The following is a 27,490-nucleotide window of genomic DNA, read 5'->3' as shown; positions in this document are numbered from 1 at the left end:
TGATTGTTTGTTTCATTGGAGCCTCAATTCAAACAATTTACATATTGAACCGTTTCCTGGAATACGATACTCTAATCCAAGCCCATGTTGGTGTACCCGATTCCACAACCATTCCCGATTTCAACCTATGTTTTGACTTGCTTGATGTCCTCAACTTTACCAGTTTATCAACCAGTTATCCCTTTATAGTCCAAGAATTGGGTTATAAACCAGGAACCCCAATCACAAATGGATTAATCCGATCACTAAGAAGGGAAAAGGGCAATGATTTCATCTTTTTTTCCATCGGACAATTCAAAATTAATCAACTCTGGCAACATATTGTATCACCATCGAGTGTTTATGCTAAAGCTTTTGCCCAAAAAGTTTCAAGTGATGGTGTTATTGAAGAACCATGTTCATCGACCAGATTTTTCATTGAACAAGCTCTTTGCTACTCGTTTAGCTGCTCTGATGGGTCAAACTCTTCAATTGTTACTGGGCTTAACGATTTGTACAAGAAGCTCAACAAACAAGAAATTTTCACAATATTAATTGATCAATCCTTTTTCAGTTCGATTGGTTACTATTGGGTTGCATTGACCAGTCGAGGTAAATTACCTTTTGGCACCAACCTTAAATGGGAATCACAGCAAGGCTTCAATGTTACAAGGAAACACACATTCTTCTTTTACACCGTGGAGATTCATCGGCTACCTTTGCCTTACAACTCGAAATGTTTCGATTACAGTGTGAAAGGTTTCAGTTCCAGGGAAGAGATGAATGATCAGTGTAAAATTAATTTGAGTTTACAATATTTTGGTGGTCCTTTGCCACTTAATATCATTGAAAGTCCGATAGATGCTCCATTGGGTTACATTATGTTTGAAAAAAATAGGGAAAATGCTTCTTTCCTTGCAATTGTTTCTGATATTGTTGACCATTGTGATCATCTAACTGCACAATTGGATTGTTTTGAAATCATTTATTCACCATCGAGTCGGACTCCTCTTCCCATTTGGAGTGAACACACTGAAATAACGATTGAACAAATTTCTGATCCAGTTTACATCATCAGAGTAGAGCCTAAATTAACGGTTCTTGATGTTGTCATTTCCATTGGAAGTATTCTTGGTTCTTGGCTTGGTTTCTCGATTGCAGACTCAATTCCTCAGGTAACCAGTTTCATGGGAACGCATGTTTTTAAATTTACCAACAAAAAGAAAGGAAGAGATTTCCAAATTAAATCAGATTCAAATGATGATTCCCACATTTTCATGTTACCATCTTCAGAATCAATCAAATACAAAAATTACCGAGCATATTTACAGCGTTATTATTATCATCGCTATCCTTTCACTTACCATCAACAAGGTTGGCCATTCACAAAGGCTAAAGCTCGCCTTTATTAGTTCAAATAAGTGTAACTATGAGCTATTCTGGTCACAACACATTTCAACGTAATTTTGTTAAAAAATGAAAGTTGAAATGATTAACTCAATTTTGATGTAAGATTCGCTCATTTATCTTTACAGCTTTCAAAGATTGTCAAAATTTCCAATGAACTTTTATCAGGTTAGCCAGATGTAGCACAACTTTAATTGATCATCAGGCACATGGAAAATTTGTATTGGCGCTCAGAAGAAGAGACAAGTTTTCAACCTTGTCGAGACATTGTACATGTAAAGTGATCTCTATTACAATTAAATTGAATTTTTAATGATTTGACTGCAACTGTATCTTATTTTTCAACTTTGAAAGTCGCAAAATATAATAGTACATTCAGTTATCTCAGCGACTACGTTAACTAGACATACGTATTACTGGATAATTAAACTTAGCATGGCCCAAACGAAATATTGAAGACGAAAATGATTAGCATAAATAAATATTTTTTATTTATATTGATCAATCTATTAATTACATATAATTACATACTCAATACAATTAAATGTAATATATTACATACTGAATATATTAAAGGTTTTTTTATTGATTCGATTTTACTTGTAGTCGTCGTTGATTGTATTGTAATAAAAGGGAAAATAGTTTAAAATTTTTACTAGCTTTACAAAACCGAAATCAATCAGTTTTCTCGTCATTTTCGAGATAATTTTCTTTATGAAGATTCTCTTCATGGTTCTCATCATGACGTATCTCTTCGTAATGTTCACTGAATATATTTCCAGAGTAAGCCTCGACTGCCATTTTATGCAGTCTTTTGCTCATAGTTTTACCAGTTTGAGCTACAAGTTTAGAGAAAAGAGATGATTTTCTTTGGAGTAGATTATATGGAACATCAAATTCTTCGACTTTACCAGCATCAAGAACCTGTAAATATAAATGAATTCAATTAAAAACAATGAACCATTTATCAGTAATTTACAAGTTAACTTACAAGAACACGACTAGAGTCGATAATTGTGTTCAGTCGATGAGCAATCGTCAACACAGTACAATGAGCAAATTTAGTTCGGATTGTATTCTGAATAAGTGAATCTGTTTTGTGATCTACATTTGCTGTTGCTTCGTCAATAACCAAAACCTTATTGTTACGAAGTAAAGCTCGTGCCAGACAAATCAGTTGTCTCTGTCCAACAGAAAAGTTTGATCCACCTTCTAGAATTTCATGATCAAGATGATCATGTAATTCCAAAACAGTTTCCTTCAGTTGGACATCATCAAGAGCTTCCCACAATTGAGCATCTTTATGTTCAGTAAATGGATCTAAGTTGGTTCGAACAGTTCCAGCAAATAAAATTGGTTCTTGAGGAATGATTGATACTTTTCTCCTTAAATCATGAAGACCAATCTCTTGAATATTGATTCCATCGATTTCAAGGGAACCATCGAATTCAACAATTCGGAATAAACATGATAAAAGTGAACTTTTTCCAGCTCCAGTTCTTCCAACAACACCAATCTTCTCACCAGATTGAATGGTTATCGTTATATTTTTAAGCGTCGGTTTAGGTGCTGTTGGATATTGAAGAGTTAAATGGTCAAATTTGATTAATCCCTTAGTTGGCCATTCAGGTGGCGGTTTCTTTTCAGTTTCTAGTTCAGCTTCCAAAGGTAAAGTTGTGTATTCAACAATACGTTCAACTGAAGTCATTTGACTTTCAAACTCAGTTGACTGTCGGATGAAGTATGGCATGAAGCCAATTAATTCAAAAGCATTAGATAAAGCCATTCCAGCATCGCCAGCAGGAATCACTGATTAAATATAAAAAAGACAATCGTTTTAGTTTCAGTTTCACGTTCAGGCAACTGTGAATAGTGCAGAAATATTCTAATAAATGTCCCAATGTCTCATGGGTTCATATCAATACCAAAAATAAGGTATAACTTTATCTCCGATGCTGATATGGTAAAGTAACACAGTTAGGTGGAATTGGAATTTTAGCGCAAAAATACATGACTCGCTTTTTTATCAGTAATTGAGATTTTTATATCATATTCAGATTCAGATCATATGCAACATCATATAATTTGGTTATATAATGTCTACTACATCTATCCCTAAATTAAACTTACAACCTTCACAACTTTATTAATATGTTTACGATGTAATCGACTCTAGATATACAAAAAAAATCCCATTTTTTCTAAAGGTTGCAACAAGAAGGACTTTTCTAGGACGTATTTTTGTTCAAAAATAAACTGTAAAAAGAAGCAATTATTTCACTTTAATGTATTCAGAAAAAAAACTCACTGTTCGCTGTAGCAATAAGAGCATAGGTTGTTATCGTGCAATAAGAAACACATGTCCAATCAACTAAAATGCCAAGAGTTCGAGAGGCACAAAGAAAAAGGAACCAAGTTGCTGAATGATTGTTCAAAATTACTCGAAATTGATCAGTGAACATTCCTTCCGTGCCAAAAGCTCGTATTGTTGGTAAACCATCAATTATGGTTGAGATGTGAGAATAAACTGGACTACGAGCTGTAAAAATTTAAAGTAAGACAAATTGTTATTGAAAATATAATATACCAATATTGCAGGAAATTTAGATCACATTGGAAAAGTCTAAATTCATAATGGACAAAATATTAGGGAGATCAAAAAGTCCCGCAATTGTTCAGCATCTCTTTTGATTCACGCACATTAGGTCAACAATTCATCAAATTGTACTATTTATTAATTTTGTTCAATTTGAAGAGAAAATCTTGTCGGAATGAAGAAAGCCCGTTACAAAAATTAGCAACCAGAATAGAAACAAAATAAACATGAACGGATACTCACTGATTCCCTCAATTCGTTTGATTGCTTGTCCAGTAGGAATGTAAATTGCTCGCCATACCAACACAATTATTATAAGTACGATTCCAGGGAAGATAAGGTACCATGAAACATAACCAACAATTATTAAACTTCCTGCTACTTGGTAAGCAATCTACAGAAAAAAATCTTATAATTGATTCAAGACTTACAACGATAGTATTAGATGCGATTTAACTGAGAAATGTTATCTCGCTCTACAGAATTCAACAAACAAGTATCTTACCAATATTAAAGTATAAGCATTGAGAGGAAGAAGTTCGTCAATAATTCCCAGATCTCGAGAAAAACGATTCAATATTCGACCTAAACATGACACAAGAATATTACGATTATTCGATGCTTTCAACAATTCCAAAAGACTTACCTATCGGTTGACTTTCGAATAAAGCCATTGGCGATCTTAAAACTCTAAAGAAGATTGAATTATGTAAATTGATTGAGGATCGATTGCACATGTAAAAGAAGATCATTGAGCGAGCAAAAGTCGTTATGAGAAGAGAAACAATGAAAACCGAATAAATAATCGAGTTGAAAGATATGTCTATATTTTGATTACTATCGGTGGTTGTTTGATTGGTGTTATTTGAATATTCATTTATGGTTCCATCAGTTTTGTCAAGTTTAAGCTCGTTAGTCCATTTAGATAACCAAAGGTCAGTTCCATTGAACAGGATTTGTGAAGCAAAGTTTAAAATGACGCAAGTAATAATTAAAATACTATTAGCTCCAGCTTTAATGTAGGCCCAATAGACCCAAGAATCAACTCCACCAGATTGTTTTGTTTCCTCAGAAATTCGAGGTTCATCAAGAATAACTTGATCATCAAATGAATCGGCTATTTCTGATCCTACTGAAACTGTTGAAACAGATGAATCAGATCTTTCAACTTTCCTTCGTTCCTGAGATAGTTTAGCTGTAAGAGCCATTCCTGATTGTTTTTGACTTAAAGCTAACTCAACTTCCTTGTACCCTTTTTCAAGATCCGATATTTTATCGTAAAACAATGATTTACCATCTTTTAAGAGAAGAACTTTATCAGCATTTCTTAAAAATTGAATTTGATGTGTGACTAAAATAACAATCTTGTCTTTGAGAAATTCTTTGAAACACCTGAATAATAAAAGAAAATGAATAGAAGATAATTTCAAGTTAGTCATTTAAAAACAATAAGCATTACTTACAATAAAGTAATACTTACTTGCGAAAGATTGTTGCTGCTACACTGGCATCGACAGCACTCAAGGGATCATCAAATAAGTAGATATCTGCATCTCGATAAATAGATCTGTGAAATATAAATACAAGAAAAATATACAGCAATAGAAAAATTTCAGATTCTATGAATAAGATTAACTCACCTTGCAAGATTGACTCTTGCTCGTTGACCTCCACTCAAACCCACTCCTCTTTCACCAACCAGCGTTTTATCACCATATGGTAATATATCAACATCTCGTTGAAGAGCTGTCACTTCAAGAACTTTTTTGTATCTTTTCTCATCAAATTCTTGGCCAAAAGTAATATTATCACGAATAGAGGCATTCCAAGTCCATGATTCTTGTGAGGCATATGATAATGTACCATTAACATCGATAGACCCACTTTTGATGATTATCTCTTTCATAATTGCCAGAAGTAAAGATGATTTTCCTGTGCCAACAGAACCAACTACTAAAGCCAATTCTCCACTTTGTACGTTCATCGAAATTCCATCGAGAGTAGGTTCTTCATCACTTGAATCCCATGTTGCGACTAAATTACTCAATTTAAGGTAATTATTATTATTATTATTTTCTTTGGTGTTTAGCGATTTATGTATATCGTTGGATGTCAAATCCAGTGCTTTTTTTTCTTTAAGTAACAAAAATTCCTGAAAAAAAGTAAATTCTAAGAATTATCGTTCAAGATTTTATCCACACTGATGACTCACAGTTAGACGTCTACATGAAACAAGCGATTCAGACATATATGAAACTCCTTGAGGAAATGAGTGTGTCAATGAGACTCTGAGTGAATTGAAAAAGGCTTGAGTTACGAAAACGTTTTTTGCTGTTAAATTGTGTCCGGTTAACACAAAGGTTATTAAAACAGCAAAAAGAATAGTTTTCGTTGTTACGAACACCAGAGTTAAATTGATAGCTCGCAGTATGAATGATTTACGAATTTGCATAATTTCGGATCTGAAATAGTAAAGAAACATAAAAATATTTTTATAAATTTGAATATATAAGTTAATGCTCATTAGATAGCATATGGATTTATCAATCTTGATGCTTACTTTCGTATTTTGGCAACCATATCAGCAAAAGGCTTTTCCCAAGCATACAGTTTGATAACCTTCATTCCACCAATAATTTCTCCCATTAACTTGATTCTTTGGTCAGTCCATCTAGCAGTGACTCGTCTAACAGCACCAAAGGACTTGCCGATGTATGCTTGTAATGGTACAAAGGCTATCAATAAAATGAGACCAATGACATATGGATAACCAAGACTATAGAGAAGTATAACCGAAATTACGATTGTCTCGATGGGCGCCAAGATCAAGGAATGAGCATGCATAGCACACTTGAAAAATTACAATGAAACAACTGAAGTGTTAGGATTATTTGCAAATTTTAAATTCTGTGACTTTACCTCATCAAATTTGGTTACATCATTCGACATCAAGTTTATAATGTTTCCCACTTTATTGTTGTGTAAAGCTGATTTACTGAGTACGAATGTCTTCTCCATCAATAAACTTTGAACAGCTATTCTTACTCTCATCCCGATTCGAAGTATGAACAGCAACCAGGCATGGTGACTGATTAAAAACAACATTGAACACAAGCAAAAAGCCGCAGCAATATAATAGATGTCATATCCCTGAGTAAAGGCTATACCAGCGAAATAGTCCAAAATGGCTCCAAGTAGAAAGGGTTGAGCTATCTTAAGTATAAGTTGCTGGTGAAAAATGGAGACAAATCAAGAAAAAATCATTAAAAACGATAAAGTTAACAATAAGCTGTAACTTACCTCATAACCAGTAATAACAAGAGACGAAATAATGTATTGTGGACCAAAGGCTCTCAATATTGCTTTAGCCAGACTTGGTTTGTTTTTCTTTAACTCTTTCAGCCATTCTCTATAAAATAAACATAACTTCTATTATTCAAGATTGACTAATTGTCTCCTTTTAAGACATTAACGAAGAAGATAGATTGACTTGGAATTTTAAAACGAGCAACAACTTGAACAGTTCATGTCTTGTAATTACATATGTCTTACATATCTGGAGCTTTATTTTCCCTCCTTTTGTTTCACTGTTACTTAAGTATACTTAAAGGTTTCATATTGCACACAGAGAAGCTCCCAGTTAGCTGTACATGTACAATGTACTGCAAATTGGTAGACATCGAGCTTTAGTTTACTAGTACAGTCGACGATCTTTCCAACTACAGTTAGTATCCATAAAAATAACCATCGAATTCAATTAAAAAAATAATTATCAGTCTTGATGTCAATTTTTGATTTGCTTTATTTAATTCAACCAAAAAGATACTCTTTGGTAATGAATGAGTTGAAACATATCATTCGATATTTGATTGAAATGAATATTTCAAATGTAACACTTTGGTAACCTTGAAATATTATTTATTTTACAATATTTAGCAGACAATTTTAGGCACGCGACTGTAAATGTTATCTAAATTACTTTATCAAAAAGCGATACGATGTACTATTAATAAATAACTAGGTAGTCAGTCAGTTAACCATGAATTTAACCAGTTTTGGAAAACATGGATTCATCTAACGATTTTATTAAATATTATTATAATATTGTTACATTAAACATAATCATTTAACTATTGAGGTTTATTTTCAATGTTACTGATAACGATAAGATAAAACAACTGTATGAGCGCAATACTTGACTTCGTTTTAGTCTTCTTACTTTGAATTTTAATAAATTCAATCTTATCGGCATAAAAAGGAAACATCAGTAGCATGAATTGAAAATTACTTTTCCGATAACTTCAGTATTAAAATAGCTGATTAATTTTAGCCTTTCGTCATCGTATAATATTTAAATTACCTTTGAAAACAGTACAAAACAAATGAAAATAGACGAAATAATTTACCTTTTCAGTGTATCTCTCAACTGGTCTGAATGATCATAAACACTGACTTGATAAATATCCTGAAAGTCTAAATCCTTTTTCTTGAATCCAGTCTTGAAAAGAGGATAAATCCAGCTGAAGTAGATTGAAAAACAATTGAAAGACGGTTGAGAATAAATTGGTTGATGAATATTTGAAAAAATACTTACAGGATGAAAATTCTGGATAAAATATTGGCTTCATCATGTGGTAAAGGTTTAAGTTTCGAACTGGTTAACACTGTCATTGTAATATCTTTCAACGAGTTACCAACATGACTGACACAGAATTCAATTTTAATCACATATTTTTGATTGAACAACAACCATCCTTTACATTTACAATGAGCACCAACAATCAGTGATTGATATGATAGTGAATATGAGTGTCTAGTGAAGTATATGCGGGTTTGAATAATTGTAACATTAAATAATGTTTCTTTTACTACCTTTAATTGAGTCTATTTCGAAATAATCTCACATGAAAAGCAAAGAGTTAACTTTTATTACATCTTTTATCTTCCAGGTGAAGACATTAAATACTTTAAATGCTAACTTATTATTATAAATATTATATAAATAGCTATTAGAAATAATTTTTACCAAAACTCTACGAATGTGAAAGCAAAGCTAATGTCGTTTGTCATACATAAATCATTCATGGGTTTGAACTTATTGGTTGAGAAAGAACAGTTTAAATGCTTCTTACTAATGAACAATCGTCTGCAAATCACTTAGATTCAATTGATGGTCGATTAAACTGGTAAAAATTGTAAAGTATACCTTCTAAACCTACGGATTTATGTAATCAAATCAGACTATTTCAACCTGTTTAAGGATTTTGATATCGCAGTTATGACTGGAATCACTGTATAAGTAAATCATCTCAAATTGAGAGATTTTCATTCTAACCCTTGAACAGAAGGCAGAAAAATTTAACTATTCTTTATGTTACTGGGTTTTTATGTTTAATTAGACTATTTATGCATTGCAATTAAAAAGATGAGTGGACCTTCCAAAATTCGCATAATTAGAAAAATGAATTGAATGGAGTTGATTCTTCGATTATTATGACAGCAGTAAACGTTGGCTGTAAGACGGACTGAGAGGAGCCTATTTCCCCCAAATAGACTAAACTTCTGTATCCAACCTGCCGAAAAATCAACTCGAATGCTGATCTTAAGGTCTGATCGGAGACATGAAATATGCATCGAAGTCTCCTGTTCCGATATCAATTACTTTGAATGTGCTAGCACAAAGATTCTTCTCCTTCAAACGAATTCCAAACTTTTCTGAAAAAAGGCGAAGAGAGAGAGTCAGCTCACGGGGTTTTGCATACCCTTGCCTCAAAAGAGCCGAAAACCCGATCCAAGTGTAACGAAAGTTACGGATATTTAAATGATGCACCATGCTAAAGCCAAATGACTAAAGTATGAATCCTTATTAGGATTTATGGAAATCTTCCTTACAAAGGCAATTCTAGGTTAAGTTAAGAGTTAGAGGAAACGCTCAATAAGACGAAAGGAAGTATTTTCACCCCATTCATATTATGGAATTGGTCTTCAATTTGATGAAATCTCCTTCTACTCGTTTTTTAATGAAAGGAAGCTAAAGATGTTAAGTTTCCTTCATAGTGAATCTAAGAGCTCTCGATCTTGAAGGACACGACTTAATCGAGATTAACAAGGGTAAGGTTTTTATTTTTAATTGTTAATACTTGTTTTCATACATTTTTATATGTCCATTAGGTTCCATGTTTGCGAAAGATCGAATTGTGATGGCAAACTTTTAACAAAACCTTTTAAACTTATCAAAGCGATTTAGAAGGAATCAACGTTAAATTTGGATACCCAGAATGCGAAGATCACAGCCCTAGGAGCTTGCAATGAGTCTTCGCTAATAATTACAGTATCCCAATTTGCGAAGGGAAATACTTTTGATTGTATCCATCAAAACGACTGACATTATCAATATTGATCAATTGATTTTTCTTTACTGCTCGCTGGATTGACTTGATTCGAAAGATAATTTGATTGAATAAATACGTTTATTATTTCAATTGATCTATCTACAATCTATGGTATATGCAATGGCTACTCAATGATTTTTTGGTTGACTTGATTTTATGTTGTGATCGTTAGTTAATTGAAATGAGAAAATAACTAAAGAACTACGAATTTACGAATTCAGAAACTATCAGTTATTTTCATCATTTTCATCATTTTCATTATGATTCTCTTCGTGATGTTCACTCAATACATTTCCAGAGTAAGCCTCCGCTGCCATTTTGTACAGCCTTGCACTCATAGATTTACCAGTTTGAGCTACAAGTTTAGAGAAAAGAGAAGTTTTTCTCTGAAGCAGATTATATGGAACTTCAAATTCTTCGACTTTACCAGCATCAAGAACCTGTAAATATAAATGGCTTCAATTAAAAACAATGAACCAGTTATGAGTTATTTACAAATTAACTTACAAGAACACGACTAGAGTCGATAATTGTGTTCAGTCGATGAGCAATCGTCAACACAGTACAATGAGAAAATTTAGTTCGAATTGTATTCTGAATAAGTGAATCTGTTTTGTGATCTACATTTGCTGTTGCTTCATCAATAACTAAAACCTTATTATTACGAAGTAAAGCTCGTGCCAGACAAATCAGTTGTCTCTGTCCAACAGAAAAGTTTGATCCACCTTCCAGAATCTCGTGATCAAGATGATCATGTAACTCCAAAACAGTTTCCTTGAGTTGAACATCATCAAGAGCTTCCCACAATTCAGCATCTTTATGTTCAGTAAATGGGTCTAAGTTGGTTCGAACAGTTCCAGCAAATAAAATTGGTTCTTGAGGAATGATCGATACTTTTCTCCTTAAATCATGAAGACCAATTTCTTGAATATTAATTCCATCGATTTCAAGGGAACCATCGAATTCAACAATTCGGAATAGACATGATAAAAGTGAACTTTTTCCAGCTCCAGTTCTTCCAACAACACCAATTTTCTCACCAGAGTGAATGGTTATTGTTATATTTTCAAGTGTGGGTTTAGGCGCTGTTGGATATTGAAGAGTTAAATGGTCAAATTTGATTAATCCCTTAGTTGGCCATTCTGGTGGTGGCCTCTTTTCAGTTTCTAATTCAGCTTCCAAAGGTAAAGTTGTGTATTCAACAATACGTTCGACTGAGGTCATTTGACTTTCAAACTCAGTTGACTGTCGGATGAAATATTGCATTAATCCCATCAACCCAAAGGCATTGGATAAAGCCATACCAGCATCGCCAGCAGGAATCACTGTGTGAATAAAAAAGACAAACTATTTAATTTCAGTTCAACATTCAATTTAATTCAAAAAGTGTTCATTCATTTATATTTAAATTGGATGAAAAGCCATCATGAGGGCAGATTTGTGTATTCAGAAGCATTACATAACATGTAAAATTCCATCGCAAATTTTCTGATATTTCTGAATTAAGCTTACTTATCTTCCACTATATAATAATAATGTATCGAGTTTTGTACTTTAAAGGTTGATGACAGAAGAAATTTTCTAGTACACACAGTTTTGCCAGGCACACAAAAGTAAGAATTGTTTAACTGTGAGGTATACGGAAATCAACTTACAGTTCGCTGAAGCGATGAGCGCAAAAGTTGTTATTGTCGTATAAAAAACACATGTCCAATCAATTAACATGCCAAGAGTTCGAGAGGCACAAAGAAAAAGGAACCAAGTTGCTGAATGATTGTTCAAAATCACTCGAAATTGATCAGTGAACATTCCTTCCGTTCCAAAAGCTCGAATTGTTGGTAAACCGTCAATTGTAGTTGAGATGTGAGAATAAACTGGACTACGAGCTGAAGAATAAAATAAAATCATAAATTATTATGTTCATGAGTTTCAAAGTTGGTACAAAATTTTACATATAATTTACAATCTATTAATAGTAAATAGTAAATACTTTGTCACACACAGAAACACAGTATAAAATGTGCAAAACAACTTTAGGTTAGAGAGAAACGAATAGACATGAATGTATACTTACTGACTCCTTCAAGTCGTTTAATCGCTTGTCCAGTAGGGATATAAATAGTTCGCCATGTACATGCGAGTATTAAAAGTATGATTGCAGGGAAGATGAGGTACCATGAAACATAACCAACAGTTATTAAAATTCCTGCCACTTGGAATGATGTCTGAATGATGAAAAATTCAAAATTAGCCAAAACACTTAGAATACGACTGAGAGATATTATTCTGATCTAAAAGTTTAACATCTCACCATTAACAACGTATAAGCATTGAGAGGAAGAAGCTCGTCAATAATTCCCAGATCTCGAGAAAAACGATTCAATATTCGACCTAAACATAAAATAAGAATATTAAGATTATCTTATTCTTTCAATAACTCAAAAAGACTTACCAATCGGTTGACTTTCGAATAAAGCCATCGGAGATCGTAAGACTCTAAAGAAGATTGAATTGTGCAAATTGATTGATGATCGATTGCACATGTAGAAGAAGATCAGTGAACGAGCCAAAGTAGTTATGAGAAGAGAAACAATGAAAGCCGAATAAATAATCGAGTTGAAAGATATGTCTATATTTTGATTACTATCGGTGGTTGTTTGATTTGTGTTATTTGAATATTCATTTATGGTTCCATCAGTGATTATTGTTTGAAATTGAACCTCGTTTGTCCATTTAGATAACCAAAGATCAGTTCCATTGAACAGAATTTGTGAAAGAAAGTTTAAAATCACGCAAGTAATGATTAGAATACTATTAGCTCCAGCTTTAATGTATGCCCAATAGACCCAAGAATCAACTCCACCAGATTTTTTTGTTTCTTCAGCAATTCGAGGTTCATCAAGAATAACTTGATCATCAAATGAATCTGCAATTTCTGATGCTACTGACACTGTTGAAACAGACGAATCAGATCTTTCAAGTTTCTTTCTTTCTTGCACTGGTTTAGCTGAAGCACCTTTTCCTGGTAAGTTTTGACTCAGTGCTAAACCAAGATCCATAGGCCCTTGATCAAGATCTGATATATTGTCGTAAAATATTGATTTATCTTCTGATATAAATAAAACTTTATCAGCATTTCTTAAAAATTGTATTTGGTGTGTAACTAAAATTACGACCTTCTCTTTGAGAAATTCTTTGAAACACCTAAATAATAAAAATAAATGAACAAATTATAGATTCCTTCAATATGAAATCAGAACATTGTTTCTGTGCTCACTTTTGGAAGATTGTTGCTGCTACACTGGCATCGACGGCACTCAAGGGATCATCGAATAAGTAGATATCAGCATCTCGATAAATAGATCTGTGAAATATAAATACAAGAAAAATTGTAATAAGATTAAGATATATTTAAGATTTAATAAATAAGACAGACTTACCTTGCGAGATTGACTCTTGCTCGTTGACCTCCACTCAAACCCACTCCTCTTTCACCGACCAGCGTTTTATCACCATATGGTAGTATATCAACATCACGTTGAAGAGCTGTAACTTCAAGAACTTTTTTGTATCTTTTTTCATCAAATTCTAGACCAAAAGTAATATTATCACGAATAGAGGCATTCCAAGTCCATGATTCTTGTGATGCATATGATAATGTGCCGTTTACATCGATAGACCCACTTTTGATTATTATCTCTTTCATAATTGCCAGAAGTAAAGATGATTTTCCTGTGCCAACAGAACCAACTACTAAAGCCAATTCTCCACTTTGTACGTTCATCGAAATTCCATCGAGAGTAGGTTCTTCATCACTTGAGTCCCATGTTGCGACTAAATTACTCAATTTAAGGTACTTCTTATTTCTATCTTTAATACTAAAAGATCTTTGTGCACTGTTGGAGGTTAAATCCAATGCTTTTTTCTCTTCAAGCAACAAGAAGTCCTAGAAAAGAGTAAGTTTTTAAATTATTATAATTAATATAATTCAATTTTTGGTCTATATTGACAACTCACAGTTAGACGTCTACATGACACCAGTGCTTCCGATATATTTGAAACGCCTTGAGGAAATAGGTTAGTCAATGAGAGTCGGAGTGAATTGAAAAAGGCTTGAGTTACGAAAACGTTTTTAGCGGTTAAATTGTGTCCAGTTAACACATAAGTTATAAAAACAGCAAAAAGGATAGTTTTTGTTGTTACAAACATCAGTGTGAAATTAATTGCCCTCAGTATGAATGATTTACGAATTTGCATAATTTCGGATCTAAAATAATAAAGAAACATGAAAAAGTATAAATAAATTAGTAAAGATACAAGTTAATGCTCATTAGATAGCATATGGATTTATCAATCTCCATGCTTACTTTCGTATTTTGGCAACCATATCAGCAAAAGGCTTTTCCCAAGCATACAGTTTGATAACCTTCATTCCTCCAATAATTTCTCCCATTAACTTGATTCTTTGGTCAGTCCATCTAGCAGTGACTCGTCTAACAGCACCAAAGGACTTGCCGATATATGCTTGTAATGGTACAAAGGATATCAATAAAATGAGACCAATGACATATGGATAACCAAGACTATAGAAGAGTATAATTGAAATGACGAGGGCTTCAAGGGGAGCCATGAAAACAGAATGAGCATACATGGCACACTACAATATTAATAAAAGATTGCAGAATTAGAATAATTGTTTATTAATACAAAATTTCAATTCTGTGACTTTACCTCATCAAATTTGGTTACATCATTCGACATCAAGTTTATAATGTTTCCCACTTTATTGTTGTGTAAAGCTGATTTACTGAGTACGAATGTCTTCTCCATGAGTAAGCTTTGAACAGCTATTCTTACTCTCATCCCGAGTCGAAGAATGAACAGCAACCAGGCATGGTGACTGATTAAAAACAACATGGAACACAAGCAAAAGGCTGCAGCAATATAATAGATGTCATATCCCTCAGTAAAGGCAATACCAGCGAAATAGTCCAAAATGGCTCCGAGTAGAAAAGGTTGAGATATTTTAAGTATGAGTTGCTGGTGAAAAACGGAAGAAAATCAAGAGAAGAATTTTTTATTCGTCATTTGAATCAGAAGGTTCAACAGTGAATTTTCAGAGCAAAAGGCTGTAACTTACCTCATAACCAGTAATGACAAGAGACGAAATAATGTATTGTGGACCAAAAGATCTCAATATTGCTTTAGCCAAACTTGGTTTCTTTTTCTTTAACTCTTTCAGCCATTCTCTATGGAACAAATATAATTAATATCATTTAATCTAATATTAACCAATTTAAACATCTTTTAAGACAAGAATTACATAAGACACTCTTTACAATTTTATGCGTATGTAATGCATCTAACAAGTAACAGCTAACAAGTAAGGCAAACAGCTCATGTCTTGTGAATATATTTTGGCGCCTTATTTTTTCTCTTATCTCATCTGATTAATTTTCATTTAATTGCTACTTAAAGTACATTATGTCATAAAAATTAGTAGATATACTGTTTAATTTGTCTTGTGATTGCTCGTTAAGCTCTTTTCATTAAGAAATGAACATAAAAATTTCAAAACTCGCTGGTTAGTCTATTCTAGGTAATTGTCAGTTAACATTGAAGTTAACCAATTTTGAAAAATATGAACTTATCTAACTTCCTATTAAAACTGATGTCATTGAACACAGTGGGTAAAATATTAAAATAGATTTTCCATGTTACTGATAACAACCAGATTAAACTGACTATGAGACTATATGAATATTACTTGACTTCATTTGAGTCTTCATGCTTTGAACCAAATTTTAATCTATGCGATTAGAGTTATTAAAAAGGAAACATCAATAGCATGCATTGAAAATTGATTTTCCGAGAACTTCAATATCGAAACAGTTGATTAGTTTTAGTGAAAACAGACAAAAATAGAAAAATAATTTACCTTTTTAGTTTATCTCTCAACTGGTCTGAATGATCATGAACACTGACTTGATAGATATCTTGAAAGTCTAAATCCTTTTTCTTGAATCCAGTCTTGAAAAGAGGATAAATCCAGCTGAAGTAGATTGAAAAACAATTGAAAGACGGTTGAGATTAAATTGACTGATTAATGATTTAAAAATACTTACAGAATGAAAATCTTGGAGAAAATGTTGACATTATCATGGGGAAAAGGTTTAGGTTTTAAATTGGTTAACACTGTCATTGTAATATCTTTCAATACGTTAACATAACTGAATATTTTGATTCAGCAACCAGAATTGAACGAGTAGCACTCAGCGATTGATGTGATAGTGGCTGCGAGTATCTAGTGAAGTAGTGTATTTGGGTTTGTATAAATAGCAGCATTAAATGATGTTTACTTTTACTACCTTCAATTGAGTATATTTTGACATAAATCTCGAATCTCGTCCAAAGTAGCAAATTTTATCCATTTTTTATTACATCTTTTAGCTTCCAGGTGATGGCAATAAATGTTTTTAATGTTAAACATATCAAATGGTGATCAACAATAAATGAAGAAGATTATTTCGAGCAAGTGTCGCGAATGTATCCATGAAGGCTAATTAAACTGATTAAATTGTATAAAAGTATAAGTCCCAAGTTTTGAAAGCAGTCAGTGTATTTTAATTTGATTTAGCATTTCAATTCTCATAATTATCATCATAAATTGCTGGAAAAGGTTGATTTAATGTACCATTTGAAACATCTTGAAACACATGATAAATGCTACTTGTTTTTTTTTGGAATGACGTCCATAGCTCGTCAATCGGAATGAATCTCGACAAGCAACTCAATTCTTGATTGGTCAGTATTTAGGTTTGTGATCAGTGATCACTCTTTCGGTTATTATTCACAGGCAATCCACATTGATAGGATCCAAAATCAAAGCGAAACAAAACCTCTTCTTAAAATGGCCAATAAGTGACATTTAATATTTGACTAGAATTTGATTATCAATTCGTGATTTGCTGCATGGAAAAATACTTGGAAGGATCTAATCTAAGCATGATTTGAGGAATCACAAAAACTTGAAGATAGTTGAAGGATTTTACAATGTATTTAGAATAAGGTTAGAATCGAGGAAATAAGATATGAATATGAATTCGAATTCGCCAACTTTACTGCGATAATTGACCAGTTTTTTAAGACTAACCACAAATATTAGTAAACAAATTAGATAATTATTTCGAAGTATATGCCAAAAGTTTCATAAACATAAATATTCAAACAATTATCTTTATCATTCATGAATTTTAGACATTAACTGGTAGTTAGATATCTAACGTAAGAGGCCCTTTGAATTATCATTCCCCTTGAAATGATCTGAAGCAAGCTAATATGAATTTTCATATGTGACAGCTTTTTAGAACTACACTGTACAATTCCTGACTGAATCTTCTTTCCTTAATCTAACCAGGATATAATTCAAAAATGTGAAACAATTGAAAATAAGACAAAACCAAATTGAGTATAAGTTTTTATTAATGTGTTCTAGTTTTGAATAAAGTGTTACAGTAATTTCTCGGTTAATGCATATACAGTAAATCCACACTTTTTCGATATTTTTGGAGGTACTCCATCTATTGGAATAATTAATACTTTCTCTTAGTCTAATAGTTTTCTTTGCTTTCTTTTGTTTCTTCATTAAGTCTTTTTGATTGGTCAAATAAAAATGAAAAATTAGAAAGAAAAGTATAAGAGAAAGTATTAATTATTCCAATAGATGGAGTACCTCCAAAAATATCGAAAAAGTGTGGATTTACTGTACTTGGTTAATGCATAAAAGTTAATTGCTCATGCTCCAGTTTAATTTTCAATGGAAATTTAATGAAAAAACAACGCCACCTTGCTGATTTTTCGTAGAAGCTTAACCCACATTTTTATGCATTAACCGAGAAATTACTGTATATTGATTCAAAAAGTTAATTTCTTTATTTGGACAAGATTACTGAGTTACATTTATTTGACAATTTTTAAAGATTATTTAACATCCAAAAAAAATGTAAAGAGGATATATTATAACCTGAAAGCGATAAACTGGTGACCTTTCTTTCGTTATGTCAGAAGAAAGTATCTTTTGATTGTATCCATCAAAACGACTGACATTATCAATATTGATCAATTGATTTTTCTTTACTGCTCGCTGGATTGACTTGATTCGAAAGATAATTTGATTGAATAAATACGTTTATTATTTCAATTGATCTATCTACAATCTATGGTATATGCAATGGCTACTCAATGATTTTTTGGTTGACTTGATTTTATGTTGTGATCGTTAGTTAATTGAAATGAGAAAATAACTAAAGAACTACGAATTTACGAATTCAGAAACTATCAGTTATTTTCATCATTTTCATCATTTTCATTATGATTCTCTTCGTGATGTTCACTCAATACATTTCCAGAGTAAGCCTCCGCTGCCATTTTGTACAGCCTTGCACTCATAGATTTACCAGTTTGAGCTACAAGTTTAGAGAAAAGAGATGTTTTTCTCTGAAGCAGATTATATGGAACTTCAAATTCTTCGACTTTACCAGCATCAAGAACCTGTAAATATAAATGGCTTCAATTAAAAACAATGAACCAGTTATGAGTTATTTACAAATTAACTTACAAGAACACGACTAGAGTCGATAATTGTGTTCAGTCGATGAGCAATCGTCAACACAGTACAATGAGAAAATTTAGTTCGAATTGTATTCTGAATAAGTGAATCTGTTTTGTGATCTACATTTGCTGTTGCTTCATCGATAAATAAAACCTTATTATTACGAAGTAAAGCTCGTGCCAGACAAATCAATTGTCTCTGTCCAACCTCTTTACAGTTTCTGATTCAACTAGTAGTAGTGTACAGGGCATTTCAGCTAATTTTCCCGTTGTTAATTGGCTATATCTTTGCTCCTGAGTGACCTAGAGGTTAGATGTTTTGTTAATGGAAATTTGGGCGATACTCAATTGTCATATTTCAAGGTCAAGGTCGTTCAAGGTCATTTTCAATTTTCAACCAATCTGAAAATTTTTGAACTTTTAGAAAATGACCCATAAACATTAGTTAGAGGTCAAATAACGCAATGACCTTGAATGACCTTGACCTTGAAATATGAAAATTGAGTATCGCCCAAATTACCATTAACAAAATATCTAACCTCTAGGTCACTCAGGAGCAAAGATATAGCCAATTTACAACGGGAAAATTAGCTGAAATGCCCTGTAGATACAAGATACACACTTTTTATGGATAATTTATTGATGAATCAGACCAAAAAGTTATTGATTAAGTTAAATGCATTATAATTATTATAACTAATGCCGAACTATTTTTGAAGATTATGAGTAGTATAAAAAAGCCATTTCTGGCTCAACACGAAACCGGTTTCGCGGCAAGTTTAGATGAAAATAAAACTTGATTTAAATTGCAAATTTATTTCTGAACTTGCACCCAAGTGTCACCTTGGGTGTCAACCATAAGTTTATTAAAAACAAAACTTTGATTTTTTAAAATGTTTTTGATTGAGTTCAATTCTTCATTCAATCGATAAATTATAAAATGAGCGTTTGCATTCAAACTCTCTAACATCTTAATACTTGCACTTTGTTGGTCGATTTTCGTATTCGTATTTTTGCATAATATTGGTTTCCATGGTCGGTACTGCAGTAACTTGCATCGCGTTCATTGATGAAGTGGTTTCACTTAAAAACTTATTAATATAAGTTTGCAAATTTGCAGGTAGCTCAGCTTGTGGTTGGTAAATTAACTGAATTAACGGAAATAAGTTGATCATAGCAGATTTGACCTTATTCATCATGATAAAATTAATCTTAACAAAGTTCAAGGATAAAATTCATCCTTCAATTTAGCAAAGCAATGAAATTTCATCTAGTTTAGATAGATGAGATCTGGAACAAATGAGTCCAATCATTAATAATTATAAATATTAAGAGAATGTGTAGATCAGCTTATACTTGGGCATAAAACTTATGAATGAATAAAATTGACCTTTCAATGCATTCCATCATCTAATCATCATCTCATCACCAAGTTTATTATTTCATCTTGTTCCAACTAAAAACTTTCACTTTCTTCCTTAAAGTTGAGATTCATTCATCTTTACTTTTGTAAAAGAATCAACTAACAATTGTAGCAATCTACACACTGATTGGAGTCACTCTTTAACTTGAGAGTTGTTTTTAGTCCAACTTTGGTCAATTACAACTCGGGTTTTACTGATCCGATTTTGATGTATTGTTGTTTAGAGCTCAATTAGACAAAGAGAACGACATTTATGATGATTTATCCTGGATCTTGTTCAAGAAAAGTCTTATCTAGTTCATCTTAAATATAAGGTCACCTACTTTTCATTGTCACGTTATCTTAACTACGCCCCTTACCTATACGCTTGTCCCTCACTCTTTCCTTTTCCCTTTCTTTTACCTGCACTTGTACATGTACATTCACATCCTCCTGAATCTATTCATGTACATGTTGAATTAATCGTACCTTTACATGTACCTGTTCCTTCGATTTTACTTGTACGGCTGCATTAACCTGTACATGTATATTTACTTTTACCTATTCATTTCATGTACATCTAACGTCCAATTTACTTTCACATGTGCATTTACCTACATCTTACCTACACCTTACTTTTACCTTGCCTTTTCCTTACCTTTACCACTACCTACTATCATCGCTATCTTTATCCTAAACTCAGTCTAACTCATTTATTTTAGAAACTTCTCTTTATCTCTACATAACTGAATCTCATTTCTACTGAACTAATTACTACAGACTACTGCGAATCTAAAAAGCATCTGCAAGTATCTCTTTCATGACGTAGAACTCTATTTATCTGTTACATGCACAAGTACAGGTAAAAGAAAGGGAAAAAGAAAGAGTGACAAGCGTATAGGTAAGGGGCGTAGTCAAGATAACTTGAGCGCATGTGCAAAGGGATATAGGAAAGGGTAACAAAGGAATAGGTAAGGTAAGGTAAGTAAGGTATCTTACATCATATTACCTTGCTTTTATGTAAGATAAAGTTAGGTTAAGGTAAAAAAGAGCGTAAAGGTATGTTAAGAAAGAAAGGGAAGGATATGAGAAAATTGGATAAGGTAAAGGTAAGGTAAGTTAAGATGGAGAAAGGAAAGGGTAATGAAAATAAGGTTATCTTACCTTGACCTAACCTTTACGTACCTTTACCTTACATCATCTTACCTTATATAAGATAAGGTTAGGTTAAGGTAAGGTAAGATGTAAAGGTAAGGAAATTAAAGAGGTGAAGATAAGGTATTCACACCTTTTTATAAAGTTAGGTATAAGAGATTTCAAAAAACTTCATAAATTCTTTTGGCTGCTTCTGCGATAGCCTGTTTGAGCTGTTCAACATTCTTCGGTTCCGAATGCTAATCCTGGTCCCTCAACTAACCTCAGCGGTAAAAATCAAAAGGATTTAGATCATGACTATAGAGTCATCACGTACAGACATTCGAATATTGCAAACCTCAAACGCTTATTGTAATCAAGGGAAATAACGCGCAGTTTTTCCGTTAAGATACACCATAAGTGCAATGTGGCATAGCTAAATCCTGTTGAAACGCAAAAGATGCACAATGATGATCGAGTCAAAGTTGATAGTTTAATATTAGAGATGTTTCAGTTATAGATTTTATACTGAATCTCCACTAATACTTGTGACTCCTACCAAGGTGATTGTGCATCCTAACTACTTGAGATTCTACTCCTTTGACTGTTTACTTGTGAACAACATTGACTAGAACTGGTGAGCAACGATGACTAGAATTTGGGAACAACATTGACTAGAACTGGTGAACAACGGTGACTAGAATTTGTGAACAACATCGACTATAAATTGTGATCAACGGTGACTGGACTCCTTTGATGAGGATCAGTGGAACAAAGTGTTAAACTATTTGTAAGAGACCACATCCGTTCCCTGCAGTATTTTATCAAATCTTGCCAGATACTTTATTGTGATAAATATACGCTCCACTTCTAGCATACCTATTAAATAATTATATGTATCCACTGATAACCTTTTTTAAGAGACCCAATTTATGTGAACCTTCCTTTTATAGTATGTATTAAAATAAAGAGTAAATAAGCAAACGAATATCTTAACTCCTACAAAAACAGGTACATTTTCATGCAAATATTAAATAAAAAGGAGACAGTGTGGTAAAAGTTATTTGCGAAAGAAAATCAACCAATTATAAGGCTATTACATAAAATAAGCTGATCTTTTGTGCTGTCAATCATATTGAAGAAAACGGCGTTTCTCTTTTACAATGGTGTTTCTGAATTCAAAGAGAGAATTAGTTTCTCAATAGATTACAGTAGGACCGTATTGCCATCCATAGTGTAACTTTCTTTGAATGGAGAGAACTTCATAGCGTTATATGTGGGTTTTCTAATCCTCATATTCGATAATTCTGCCGATCGAAAGATTCCTTCAACCAGAAATAACACTCATCAGAAAACTAGATTTTGTTAATATCGTGTTTATTCTGCTCAATCAAATCAAGAAAAGTCATGGCAATTTCCAATCGCACATGTCAAGCATCATCCGAACATGTTTGAACAACACTGATCTTGTATGATGCAGATACAATACTTCAGCCATTATCCGCTGTTGTGGGACTATTGGTTCAAAAGCACTTCCAACGTATATTTATCAAATCTAAGCTGTCAAAGCCTTAGTAAACACAATGTAAACTCAACCGGGTTGTGTTAAGCACAATTTCAACAGGTTTAAACATTTCAACTAAGTCAATTGACCAACTAGTAAAATAGTTAACAAAACAGTAATAGTCCAAGACAATTAATAACACGTTTAACACAAGTAATACCGAGTATTACAAAGAGGTTTCACCAGCCGTGTTGGTATAGATAAAGTATTCCGAGAATACTGACTGAAGAGAAATATAGATAGTATGGAGAACTTTGTGTTGGTTAAGTCAACTACAGACTTTAATTAACTTTAAGCTTGTTTGATGAACAATGATGTTGAGGCTAAACTCAGACAATGAGTGAGACGCATGCAATGTCTGTTTTTTGTAAACATAGTATCTCATGATCAGATATAGTTCTAAGATTTGTATTTGTAATCTGTTTTATTCCACGGCATTTGGCGGAGCTGAAAACAAGATTACGGCCATTAATGATGATCTGGTCCATGACCATGATCAGACCATGATCAGACCATCCATAATGTCGGATCTACCATTTCTCAAAACAATAATGATGGATCACGATCCACCATTCTGAAAATTTTCTTTCAACCAAAATCCACCTTTTTTTACTATTACTCAAATTTGCGCCAAATTTCATTTAAACTACTAATAACTTATAAGAAACTGATAGAGTTGAAAACATCAACTTATGACACTATTTTAACACAAGAAAAAACAAAATATACACAATTTACATGTTTGCAAGAAATTATGGATCATGATCCACCATTTTCAAAAAAAAATTTCCTTCTATTATTCATCATTTTTTCATTATTCCATTTAAATTAATGCTAGCAACTTATTAGAACACAATTTAACTTTAAACCTTATTTTTACGAATGAAAAGTAAAATTTAACCCTTAACAATGTTTCAACAAAAAACATGGATCATGATCCACCATTTAGAAATTTTCTTTCTTTTTGTCGTTTTGAACAACTTACTAGAAACTTGTGCTATGTGATGGTATAAATGTTGCCACGTTTCGCACAAAAAAGAAAAACATTAACAATTTTGAAGATTTCACAAAAATTATGACAATTGATCCACCATTTGCAAAAAAATGTGAAACCATATTTAAAAATTTAATGTTTTATTGATAATTGAAAATTCAGAAATACATAAAAATCATTTCTTTCCACCTCTTGGTCGGCCAAGGGTTCCACATTTGTTCCCTTTGCGATAATCAGTCGCGGGAACCCATTTCTTTGGACCTGGACAATCTTTGGCACAATCTTTATTGCAGACATGTAATGGCTCCGGGAAATGAACAAATTCGTTCGTGCCGATATTGATTATTTTTCCCAGAATAAGGCCGCTCACACCCGCCACCCTCGTAGTTTACAGGTGTTGGTTTAAGATGCTTGGGGTTGCCATAATCCATCAAATTTTTACATCGCCTCGGAACCCTTTAGGAATAGGTTTATTCCAATTATTCCGCATACTGTCTGGTACCAATCAGACCTCCTACACACCCTGGTTCCGGTGATTCTTTGAAATCCTTTTCTTACCAGGTAAATATCCTTCACCAATAACATTGGCGACATCGCAGTCAATGTGGTCGGGCAAGGATGCTGTAGGTCTTGGTTTACCGCAGTTTAGTTTACCACATTTGCACGCATTAGTCTTCTTCTTCATCGCTTGAATGATCACCAGATTGGTCGTTCGCATCACCTCCAAGCAAATCGCCAGTTACACCGGAACTACACGAAACACCACCAAGTAATCCAACAGTAACACCGACACTACACGAAGCACCACCAACGACTCAACGTGAACAATTCTTCCAATAACACTTTGGATTTCGCTGTCTGTTGAATTTCTTTCAATTATACCCAATTCTTCAATTACAGTTCCATTACAATTGTTTTGATCGTTTTGATCAAGGAAGACATCCTCTCGAGTGGCAAGTCGTACACCACCCGCTGATAAAAGTGGAAATCTACTCATTTCTGAAAAAAAGAAAAAAACTTTAATAAACTTCTGCAATGTAAAGCATGATAATCTATTCAATATAAGACTCCTTACCTTAAAAATTTTGTTAAAAAAAATCAAAAAAACAAAGAAAAAAACCAAATTTGAAGACTTTAAATAACAATGTTCAAATGAAGCGAAACTGTGATCTCATGAATTCTCACCCAATTGAGGATGGAATACTCCTTTTTAAGAATTGGTATCACTGTGGAGAGAACCCAACCAAACTTCTGGACAAATGGAGTTCAACTTACAAAAAACCGCCCGAAGCCTTCCAGGGCACAGTTATGCCCTTATTGAAAACATTAAAACAAAGGCAATCTTTTGGGTGATACCGAAGGCATGAAAACAGCCAAAAAACTGCAAGAACTCCTGCGAAAGTTGCTGCTGCCAAAGATATTATGGATGAAAGTCCATCAACATCAACCAGGCAATTAGCTCAACAGATTGATGTGAGCAAAACAACTGCTCAGAGGATGTAGCCCTTTTTCCATACAAGGTACAGACTGGACAGCCATTAATAGTGGGTTCATGTGAAAAGCGCTTGATTTTTTTCTAATGAAATTTGTGACCTTTTGGATGGTGGATTTGATCAAAATCAGATTATTCTCACAGATGAGGACAATTTTTGGCTTGATTGACGAATTGTGTTACAATGACTTTTGGTTCCAGCAAGACAATGCACCTCCGCACACCACGCTGGAAATTCTCAACAAACTCACCTTCCATTTTGAGACTAAGGTGATCGCGAGAAACTTTCCTAAAAAGTTCAATGGTGGTTATGAGTGTCCACCATATAGCCCAGACCTGTCCTCCCTCGACTTTTCCCTTTGGGGTTATGAGAAAGATAAAGTGTACACAAACAGGCCTAAAACCATTGAGGAGCTCAAAAAATCGCATTCAAACCATAATTAATGGCATATCAAGCGATACTTTGGCTTCAGTCTATGACAACTTTTGTAAGCGAATCCGCTATCTTGGCGCCAATGAAGGTTTGCCCTTTGAAAATGTAATGCATTAATTTCCTTTTGTGAATAAAATATGCATAGAAATTTTGGAATAAATTTGATTTTTGCATTCAAAAGTTATTTCGAAAAACTTTGTAAATAGGCGCTGGTACACGGTGTACATGTATGAATGCAAAATCAGAAAAACAATATCCATCCTGAATCTAGTTCTGTCTGCTTTGTTTCTTCGTATGTATCTTGCAATCTTGGAACATTTCTTGCAAATAAATCTTGGATATTCATGCCTAAGAAGGGAAATAGCGCTTCAACAAATAACTTCGATACCAAGAGCATTATTTCTCAACAACACACAATATAATGACAGAATGATAGCTATCGCGGATGGAACTTATATCTACCATCAAAAAAGAGTATATCGCTGAGATCTTGGATAACTGTTGATCCTCAATCAGTTCCTGACTTTCCTGTACATAAAATGAGAGAGTTATTAATGATAAATCTTGGTTTGTATCAACTTGAACAGGCTGAAGGATACTTTCAAGAGCATATAGCATTGAATTTTGGCCAGAATATTTAATTAAATAGATAGAATGATAAGTTCAATTCAATGTTTCATTGTTCTCACATCAGTATGAATCTAGCCATCAAACTATCAATCAAAAAGTGTTCAAAATTACTTCTTGAACTCAAAATTCCTCGATCAAAGTTTCATAACTTTATGAAAAATACTGCTATCGATATAACAGTTTTGAGTAAAACGGGTTCAGGCCTAAACGGCTGAAAATATGAACGAAAAAAAGCTGAGCTTTGGTGGGAGATGAATCAAAAAATTACATCGGCGGTTTCATCGAACGGCCTTTTTGGCCAAAATTAAGAAAATATTGCTGAATGCTGAAAAACAAGGCTCATCTCTGTCCTTATTGAATATATTATCTCAATTTCAAAGGCAAGTATTTAATACTTTTTGCGATATAAAAAGTTAATAATAATAATTTGTAATAACACTAACTAGGGTGCTTTTCTAGCACCCTATAGATAGATCTAGTTGTTGTGAAACCGATGATCTCAGAAAAAAATTGACAAGATTTTTGTAATCCTCATTGTACAATCTATCTCCAAAAAAAAGTAGAGATCTTAACTCAAAAAAATAAAAAAGTGAAAAAATGAGACTTTCCATTCGTTTTTTAACGTTATATCTCTTTTAAATCCATTAAAAAAGAACTTAAGCAATTGCGTGTTAGAGGAAAATGGCGCAGAATGATGTATAGCAACCCAACTTCAGTTTAGTAACCGCTGAAACCTGCTGCAAACTCTGAAAATTTGAATGGATCAGCCTTGTATTTGAATTTTACTTTTCACTTGAACATGTGAAATCATAAAAGATACGAATATTGGTCTTAATAATAATACTTGAAACTATTGA

At 33.0% G+C, this 27,490-nt stretch overlaps 3 protein-coding genes across 3 annotated transcripts; all 3 read right to left on the bottom strand.

Moving 5' to 3' along the window:
• Positions 1 to 1,854: 1,854 nt before the first annotated feature.
• Positions 1,855 to 8,795, bottom strand: LOC107365790 (ATP-binding cassette sub-family C member 4-like). The gene is made up of 14 exons (XM_015933364.3): positions 8,577 to 8,795; positions 8,389 to 8,502; positions 7,283 to 7,391; positions 6,902 to 7,210; positions 6,543 to 6,832; positions 6,195 to 6,444; positions 5,623 to 6,134; positions 5,463 to 5,549; positions 4,629 to 5,374; positions 4,488 to 4,567; positions 4,226 to 4,376; positions 3,695 to 3,925; positions 2,378 to 3,195; positions 1,855 to 2,310 (listed from the first exon to the last, which is right to left on the bottom strand). The coding sequence occupies exons 1-14, from the start codon at positions 8,651 to 8,653 to the stop codon at positions 2,062 to 2,064; spliced, it is 4,023 nt and encodes a 1,340-aa protein (XP_015788850.2). The 5' UTR covers positions 8,654 to 8,795; the 3' UTR covers positions 1,855 to 2,061.
• A 1,638-nt stretch (positions 8,796 to 10,433) lies between these two features.
• Positions 10,434 to 16,791, bottom strand: LOC107365799 (ATP-binding cassette sub-family C member 4-like). The gene is made up of 14 exons (XM_015933375.3): positions 16,500 to 16,791; positions 16,313 to 16,426; positions 15,515 to 15,623; positions 15,106 to 15,414; positions 14,742 to 15,031; positions 14,392 to 14,641; positions 13,815 to 14,320; positions 13,652 to 13,738; positions 12,827 to 13,578; positions 12,686 to 12,765; positions 12,449 to 12,599; positions 12,030 to 12,260; positions 10,882 to 11,699; positions 10,434 to 10,814 (listed from the first exon to the last, which is right to left on the bottom strand). The coding sequence occupies exons 1-14, from the start codon at positions 16,574 to 16,576 to the stop codon at positions 10,602 to 10,604; spliced, it is 3,987 nt and encodes a 1,328-aa protein (XP_015788861.2). The 5' UTR covers positions 16,577 to 16,791; the 3' UTR covers positions 10,434 to 10,601.
• A 1,752-nt stretch (positions 16,792 to 18,543) lies between these two features.
• Positions 18,544 to 25,828, bottom strand: LOC112539651 (ATP-binding cassette sub-family C member 4-like). The gene is made up of 4 exons (XM_089266301.1): positions 25,822 to 25,828; positions 24,961 to 25,077; positions 18,992 to 19,194; positions 18,544 to 18,924 (listed from the first exon to the last, which is right to left on the bottom strand). Exons 1-4 carry the CDS (start codon positions 25,826 to 25,828, stop codon positions 18,712 to 18,714), a joined length of 540 nt encoding a protein of 179 aa, XP_089122427.1. The 3' UTR covers positions 18,544 to 18,711.
• Positions 25,829 to 27,490: the final 1,662 nt, after the last annotated feature.

The sequence above is a fragment of the Tetranychus urticae genome, chromosome 1 (assembly GCF_039701765.1).
Source record: "Tetranychus urticae isolate SD_2017Ah chromosome 1, NJAU_TeUrti_SD_1.0, whole genome shotgun sequence".
In the NCBI taxonomy this organism is placed as follows: domain Eukaryota; kingdom Metazoa; phylum Arthropoda; class Arachnida; order Trombidiformes; family Tetranychidae; genus Tetranychus; species Tetranychus urticae.
Note: the sequence above shows the minus strand (reverse complement) of the source record. Positions and strands in the feature narration are given on the sequence as shown.

Coding starts and splice junctions, on each gene's coding strand:
- LOC107365790 (XM_015933364.3), bottom strand. CDS start 8,653: ATGACAGTGTTAACCAGTTCGAAACTTAAACCTTTACCACATGATGAA. Junction 7,211..7,282: donor TTGTTATTACTGGTTATGAG/GTAAGTTACAGC, acceptor ATTTTTCACCAG/CAACTTATACTTAAGATAGC. Junction 3,196..3,694: donor TCTTATTGCTACAGCGAACA/GTGAGTTTTTTT, acceptor ATATTTAATCAG/TGATTCCTGCTGGCGATGCT.
- LOC107365799 (XM_015933375.3), bottom strand. CDS start 16,576: ATGACAGTGTTAACCAATTTAAAACCTAAACCTTTTCCCCATGATAAT. Junction 13,579..13,651: donor GCAGCAACAATCTTCCAAAA/GTGAGCACAGAA, acceptor TTTATTATTTAG/GTGTTTCAAAGAATTTCTCA. Junction 12,261..12,448: donor TAAACGACTTGAAGGAGTCA/GTAAGTATACAT, acceptor TTTATTCTTCAG/CTCGTAGTCCAGTTTATTCT.
- LOC112539651 (XM_089266301.1), bottom strand. Junction 19,195..24,960: donor AACTGTAATTGAAGAATTGG/GTATAATTGAAA, acceptor GAAACTGTAAAG/AGGTTGGACAGAGACAATTG. Junction 18,925..18,991: donor TCGACTCTAGTCGTGTTCTT/GTAAGTTAATTT, acceptor TTATATTTACAG/GTTCTTGATGCTGGTAAAGT.